General features: G+C 36.3%; 1 protein-coding gene across 2 annotated transcripts; it reads left to right on the top strand.

Annotated features, from left to right (window-relative positions):
- Window positions 1–769: 769 nt before the first annotated feature.
- Window positions 770–6,486, top strand: ubxn2a (UBX domain protein 2A). Of its 2 annotated transcripts, none has more exons than XM_077221155.1 (7): window positions 770–899; window positions 1,882–1,947; window positions 2,061–2,190; window positions 3,217–3,326; window positions 3,758–3,895; window positions 4,765–4,926; window positions 5,665–6,486. In XM_077221155.1, the coding sequence occupies exons 2-7, from the start codon at window positions 1,901–1,903 to the stop codon at window positions 5,846–5,848; spliced, it is 771 nt and encodes a 256-aa protein (XP_077077270.1). In that variant the 5' UTR covers window positions 770–899; window positions 1,882–1,900; the 3' UTR covers window positions 5,849–6,486. The 2 variants fall into 2 exon arrangements, with proteins under 2 accessions (XP_077077270.1, XP_077077271.1); XM_077221156.1 differs by having other exon boundaries at window positions 2,054–2,190.
- Window positions 6,487–8,359: the final 1,873 nt, after the last annotated feature.

Below are 8,359 nucleotides of genomic sequence, written 5' to 3'. Positions count from 1 at the left end.
TTCAAAATGGCGGAAAATCTATCATGGCGGAAATGAAATCGGAGATATACGTTTTTTAAGTTAAGAGTCCAGCTTTCCAATGATATAAGACACTTGAGTCTACGCCTTACGGTTTAGGAGTTATGAGCAGTTACGCGCAATTGATTGCTGTAGCGCCACCTATAGGCCAATCGGGGTCATACTCTCTGAACCTCTCCTCGATTTTTGTACTACCATCTGACAAAGTTTCAGAGCTCCAGCACTTACGGTTTGGTCTGCACGATGCGTTTTAGGGGAAAATAATAATAATAATAATAATAAAAATCAGTACAATTACAATAGGTTTTCAGCACTTCGTGCTTGAACACCTAATAATAATGATTATTATCAGAAAGGTTTCCTGGACCCTCTTCTGTGTTCCATTGGTCGAGCAAACTCATAGCCCAGCTCCAAATTCACACCTCTTCAAACTTTTCTGATTGGCCAGCAATTGCTAACATTCTTGGCTGTTTACAAGCTAAAGCCTTTAGCTATCAGTCTGATTTATCAGAAGGATATTACTATTTAAGTAATACATGTCAGGTAGTAGGGTCAGGTTATGTGGGGTATTACTGAGGGTATTTGTTTCTGTACTGCTGACTGCATTCACCATCTGTCACTGTCTACTACACCCAAAACATACATGCCAGTATTTATTCAGCTACGTTCAATGAACCATCTCATTATATTCATATCAGTACGTAAAACACAATTTCAAAAGCATTTTGGCCTTGCCATGTCATAGTGACGTATGCACAAACGTGAAGTCCGGAGACGTCACAGGAATGGTGGACTGCTGTAGCGTAAGGAGCGGCATGACAACTGTGAGAAACTTACAAGCCGATCAGACAGTTTTACGACACCATTGAAGCCTTAGACTGGTAACCATCTACAGTTTATAATCGGAATGATTAGCCTGCGATTCAGAAATGATGTGTTATGGGTTGTAGCGCTTGTTTTCCGTCATAACGGATCGCAGTGCGCTTGCGTGGTCTCTACACTATCCTTACGTAATTTTGGCGCACTGCTTTCATTTATAATGCTGCCTTTGACCTGTTTGTTACGGTGAATATGAATACGAAGCTTAAAGCATGCACTTGGGTGCCTTTACCTAACAGAGATTGACCTTAAAACATTTGATTAAATAAACTGAGGGTATTATTAAACACATTATAACGTCATGTAGTTTATTGTCAGTGCATCATGACCTCATCATTCAGCTGATCGCATGTTAAATGTTGATCAGTATAATATTGATGAATTGTCTTTGTACCCTTCAAATGCTTCAGATGTTTTTGCTATGGCACGTGTCCAAAAATCCTTAGTAATCTAGCCTACGCTTTGATACTATTTGCAAGTGCGTATTTTTGGACATTCTATGGTAATGCCAAATGTTTTGGACGTGCAATGTGGAAATACAGTGAAAATGTCATAATACATGCATTTAATAATCTTTCAGTACACTAGTATATGCCTAAGGGCCCTTATACCATTACTAAGGTAATTTTAAGGGTTTTATTTTTATAATACTTATTTTTATGTAATATGTTTCTAATTATCCTTTTTGTAATATTTTCTTTTTAATTTGAATAATTATTTCATTCAATATCAAAGAGCTGTACAGTAATTACAATTTATATCAGTATAATAGTGGTAATTTCTGGTCAGTTAAAAAATAATTTTGCCTATATTTACTGGTCCGGTATGAAAGCAGATCGATATTTTGAGAATTTCAGTTCTCACTGCACCTGTCAATCTCAGATAGAAATGCCCCATGAATTATTCTAGAAGCACTGATGCAGTGGTTACATTGACTTGCACCATCCCTTATAACTTATATATGCCTGCATATTGTGTTGCAAGATGGACAACAGAAGACGTCATGATGAAAGATATTGATTCAAGAGAAAGGGTTCAAGATGACACATGGTAAGTTCGCTATACACCTCTCTGTATATTATCCGACTTGAAACATGCAAGTATCATTTCACCATTAATGAATGTTCATAATTGAACGCTTTGTTGCCTTCATGAGCTCTTAGGTGTGAAGGGGCACAAAATGATGAAAAGGAGGATGAGGAGGAGGCGAGCCCTCTTAGGTCGAGTTTCTCCGTCGAGGACCTGCTCGACGAGGTGGAGAAGATCAGCAGTGTCGCCAGTAGCGGCAAAAAGGTCAGACAGTTCATATGAGACATCTTGTGTGCAATCGCATTCGGAACATCCAGGTGGTTACCTAAAATAAAAATGTTGTTGAAAAAATATTATATCAAATTAATGTCAGGTAGGGGTGGGCAATATGACTATATTATATATTTCTATTTCATGATATGATACATTTTATTTCATGATAAAGATATACGTATATCACGAAATAGTTATTTTATCTAATTTCTGTTATTAAAAATAAGAAAATAGAAGCAAATTATATATACAAAATACAATATAGCAAAAATATGAATTAAACAAATTAAGTTTTTCAGGTACAATAAGGTGTATTTAGCATGTAGTTAGAATTTGTACAGAAATGTAAAAATCAAATGTAAAAATAAGATATTGCATAGTCTTCACTGTATGAACTAAATATAAATGTATTCTTATTAAAGCTAAAAAAGTTATTAAATCAAGAGCAGTAAGTTATTTTCTCTTTTGTTTGATTTGTTTGAACTGCAGGTAGGTTTATTAGGTTTCTGTCACTTTAAGACCAAACGCACGGATCCATTATACTGATGCACATCGCTTTACACCCAACTGTTTACTTTCACTTGAGACCATTCAAGCGCAATAAGATGTGAAAGAGAACTGAATTTGCCATCACATGCCTAGAGACACTTATGCAAAAGAGCTTATTACATGCTTTCTGCTTACCCTGTGTGTCTATCAGCACATGCACAACATTGAGTTCTTTTCACTGCTTAATAACTCTTTTTAACATCAAACACGTCCTGCACTTTATATTCTCATTCATGCCTTTTATCACTCTGAAGTGCTATATTTTTACATATCGAGATATACATGATGTAGCAAAATCTCTAACGATATACATTTATACCATGGTAACGATATATATCATCGTACCGTCCAGCCTTTATGTCAGCATAAACATGTAATTTCTGATCCACTAGCATCATCAAACAAAAATACAAAAGTTTTGAATTTTCAAAAGTATTCTTGAGGTTGTTTTATGACCGACTTTTACAGGTGGAGATTGTAGTGAGGCTGTGGAAAAATGGCTTCACAGTAAACGACGAGGATTTACGCAGTTACACCCTAGAAGAAAACCAAGAGTTCTTGGAGGCCATTAAAAGAGGGTGAGTATTGTTTTTGTCACTAGCTATGTTTCCATCCATCTATTTTTATGCAAATTGTAGGATATCACATAAAAAAAACGCTGGATTGAAACGCCAAGATGCGTTAAGATAAATTCTAAAAATGCACATAAAAAACTTGTGCGCTCAATTGAGAGGATAAATAAGACGTACTTAAGCATAAACTACGATGAAATCACATTTACCGAATAAATCCTTTGATGCACAACAAAACACTCACCTGACTTTGGATGTGATTGCATAACTGGACTAACCAGCGGACTAATTTAATTGCACAGCATCTAAAAAAAATGGCTTTAAAATAACCATGGTATTATCATGTTTTGTGCCATTTCCCCCATCAAATGATGACATACTGACAGAATAAAATTGAAATATATAATTGTATTGATTTAAAAATCCTCTATATAAAGTGAGCTGCCTCTGGAGCTTGAAGGAAGAGCCGAGGATGAAGAACTAGAAATCAACATGGAGGACATGAAAGATGAAGTTTATGTCCCAAAGAAAAAGACCTTCCACCCGTTTACAGGCCGAGGTTACAGACTGGGAAGGTAGTAGGTCCTCTTTTGCATTGTTTTTTTTTTTTTAAATTGACCAAGTCATAGTAGTGATGTTAGTAAACGCTATTAATTTAGCATAAAAATGAAAGATTTGAGCAAGATTTTAGTTATTCCGACAAATATCCACTAGGTGTCCTCACAACACTTCCACTCTTTGATGGTTTGACTGTAAATGTGTTGAGGATTATCTGGATTATTAGTTCTCAACTGGAGCGTTCAGAGAGCAACGGAAGATTTTTTAAAGGGGGGCATCCAGGTGTTCATGGGGGGCGTTCACGAGTCTACACCAAAGATCTAGGCAAGACAAGATTAAACATGTAATTACTTGCAAAATAATTGCCTACAAGATTCTAAAATCTGCCAGTTTAATGCGACATGTAAGCTATGTATCGCTTCTTTTGCAACAAATCTATTATTTTTCCAGTCATAAACCAGCGCTTTTGCGCTGAAAACAATCCGGGGGTGGCTAGAATCCAGAGCTGACTAGAATCACGCAGCGGAGGAATGGAAAGTTGACAAGCTATTAAAAAAGTATTGACTTTAGAACCACTTATATATTTTCAATAAATCATGTTCCCACTCACTCCGGTTGACGAATTTTAAAATGAATTAAACTCAGTTCTGTTTATAGGGTAAACTTTTACATTTTTAGGCATTAACTAATGCCAATGCCTAATGCTCGCAAGACTGTATAGAGAAAATGACAATTTGACGGATAATTTAAATATATTCTGTAATCACATTTTGGTAATGTATTACCAAATTGCATATAAAATCACATGGCACCACAATAATTGCAGTGCATCTGTTAAAAGCCTATCTTTAGAAACTGATTAAGTTGAAATGATTGTCCTCGGCAGTGTGGCCCCGCGAGTGGTGGCCAGGTCTCGGTCGATACACGAGGACTGTTCTGGTCCTCCTCTCCAGGCAGTGGAGCTGAATGAGGACCTTCCTGTGACCTCACTCCAGATTTGGCTGGCAGACGGTCAGCGGCTCGTGCAGAGGTTTAATCTGAGCCATCGGTGAGTATCATATGGTCATAGAAGGTGAATTTCACGAAAACATACATGGGTTTTACATACACTTTCTAAATACATACACTTACATATACTTGTACATATCCCCCTAAAACTGTGTGTCATTTCTGCACCAGTAATGTTACAAAAATAAGTACATTTAATACAATTGATTGATTATATATTTGTGCCAAGCATCAACTTTAAAAACCTATTATATAACTAAGCATAATATAAATGACTGAATACAATTTTTTTTTTTTTACATTTATTATGATTATTTAAAATTGTATTAGTCTTAAGTTTGATATGTATATATCCTTTGATGCTGGTATGGCGTTAAAGGATACATAAATAAATCTAACTGAATATGCATCCTTTACATAGTGTAATTTGCTTTCATGCAACAAAGATAAAGTTACAGGCTTTAAACATGATTATGTTTGAATGTTTATTGTCAAAATCCATCCCGGGCTTGTTGTGATGCTCTAAATTTTCAATCCTCCCCTTAAAAGCTCTTACATAATTCTCATTCATCATTTATGTAATACAATCATGCAAGGTAAGATGGAAGAATCATAAGCTGCAACTTTGCGGCAGATCAAATCTGATTATGCTGGATTAAACGTGTGCGTCACAACATGTAAGGATTTCATGCCTCCAACTTGAACGTGATTGCTAAGATGCGGCTGCAAAGCTCCCTGAGAAGATGCATTCATGTTGGCTTTTATGTAATTGGTCCAGGATCAGTGATGTGCAGCATTTTGTGGAGCAGGCTCAGAGAACGGACGCTCAGTTCATCCTGACTACATCCCTGCCGTTCCGAGAGCTGACAGATGAGGGTCAGAGTTTGGAAGAAGCCAACTTAGCGAATGCCGTCATCATTCAGAGGCCTCTCAACACACAAGCTCCTTTCAGTCACTCCTGACTGTTCCTGCTTTCACCAGAGACTCTGATCTTTCGGTCCCACCCATGTTTGGGTAACATTTTATAAATCCATCTCCCTTAAAACCGTAAAAGCCAATGTTTTTGTCTGGTTATAAATACAGTAGTCCTTTGGACATCACTATGACTGTATAAATGGCCATTCAACTCAAATAGCTTTAAAGGAATAGTTCACCCAAAAAATGAAACATTTCACTGACTTGCAGCAAGCTAACAACCCACTGGACTAAAAGATTATCAGTAAATTATGACTTAAATTTCAGTCGAAATGCAATGGCATGTGGGTGATTAATAAATGGTAAGGGATGACAACGTTTTCTTATTTAGGTGTATTATTCCTTTTACTCGTATGTTTTATTTTTAGTTTCCCATCATGTTCTTTCAAAACTGGAAGTGTTGGCCTTTTCTGATGCAATGCAGTATGCACAAGCCAAGTCTTTAACCTTCACGATTATACATGTTTACACATAGATCAATGAAGAAGTCAGATCATGGAAGCTGCCATGATGCTTACTGGAGTTCTGTGCTGGTGTACTGTTAAGTTATAAATGTTTATGCACTTTGCCTAAGACAGAGGCTCTGTTATAAAGACCTCTGCTTGCAATAAACCTACTGATGATATGCTGATTCCTTTTTTTCATTTCAAATGTGTTCTAATGTCTCTTAAATGCACACAGAGCTGATAAGTATAAATTTAGGAGACTTTCTGATTCATGTGCTTTTTGTTGCATGAATGGACTTGGATCGTTCTAATAATTTAGAAGTGATATGAGCTCATGAAGGTTTTTTTAAAGATCATGCAGTTCAGTTGTCTTAAGAGTAGTGTATGTTTATCCACTATCAATCTGCAATGCGATTCAGTCAAACCATATTCATCACTAATCTATTTCTAGTCTCCACCATTGTTCCATCTCGTTCCAACTGTCTTTTTAAACTTCCTGTTCATTTCCACATATTGTTTATGGTTGCACAAAATACGTTTACTTGTAATGCCAACCATATGGTTGATGTCCTGGCCAGGGGGCTGAATGTCAAGAATTTCTAAAGTACGTTAAGGTTGGTTTTGACTCTTTTGATCAGGTTTTGCAACCATGATGAGAATTTTTTAATAATTTACTAGCAAGTTTATATCTGGGATTTTTTTTATGAGCAGTTCATGTGTAATTAAATGTGTATTTTCTCTTCTTTTCATGCAAGTCATGGTAAACGCATGTCTATTCAGTCAGGTTGACTACTAAAACTAAAAGATTTTTATTCATTTTGTTTTGCTACTAATTGTAATTTATGCATAAAATATCTGGTTTATTCTACAGAGACTTAACAATAAATGTGTTGTCCACTATAGCTGTGTCTCTGAGATCATACATGACACTATTTTTTACTACTGGTTCTTCAAATTTCTTAACATGTATGAACATAAAAATATTCAGCAATTGAGACATAAACTGAACAAATTTAGCTGACATTTGACAAACAGACATTGAAAAATGGGTCCCTTGAACAAGGGAAGTCAGTGTGTGGTTTGGCCACCGGCTGATTTAAGTGCTACAGTGCGTCTCGTCCTCATGGACGGCACCAGATGTGCCAGATCTTGCTGTGAGATGTTACTACTCCCTTCCACCAAGGTACTTGCACATTCTCAAACAATACGTCTGGTGGGGACACATACAGTAGTTACATGTGGTTTATCACTGTGAGGACGATCAGCTGTCTTAGGCAGGTTACATTATTATGCAGTTAATTGCTCTGGTCACATCAGTCTTCATGCAGGTGATCAAGGAACATGGGATTCTTATCCCTGGTGTTTTTCAGAGTCCTTGGAAAGATCTCTTTAGTGTCCTAAGCTAACTCAGACCTCAAAGGACTATTCCACAGGTGCAGGTGCAATAATTGTTTTTTTTTATTTATTCGTTAATATACAGTATACTGAATAGGCCTAAGGTAAATTTCTTTTTTTGCATCTTAATTTGTTTTTATTTATTTATGTTTATTATTCCAAAACACTGATTTATATCAAATGCCTGTATGCTAATATTTTTATTTAATGTCATGCTGCTTTATTTATTCATTTATTTTATTCCAGCCGCGGCTTTTCTGTAAGGGCAGTTGGGGCAGAGCCCCACCAAAATATTTATCCAAAACATAGACCTCTATATAAATATTAATATATATATTATATTCATCACAATGTATTATCTATATTAATAAATAGTAAATGTGTTTAGCATTCTGTAAAAAAATATTTGCATCTACACTATTTTAATCCGGGCACAGGGTTACCTGAGCCCTGGCCAGCTCTACAGCGCCCCCAATTTTCGCACTGTAAATTTGTGGTGAAAAATGGAACTGCAGCGCGATCTAATTTTGGGCAGATTTCAGACTGCCTGCTTATTTTACAGACTACCTTACGCTCCAGTCCAAACCAAGACGATATCAACCTGCTTCAGATATGTGTACATTAGTTTCCATCAGGTCAGTTACTAGTTGCCACGTC

Source organism: Siphateles boraxobius, unplaced genomic scaffold (genome assembly GCF_051911475.1).
Source record: "Siphateles boraxobius isolate OS27281-9 unplaced genomic scaffold, OSU_SipBor_1 8, whole genome shotgun sequence".
NCBI lineage: Eukaryota > Metazoa > Chordata > Actinopteri > Cypriniformes > Leuciscidae > Siphateles > Siphateles boraxobius.
This window is presented reverse-complemented; position numbering and strand designations above follow the sequence as displayed.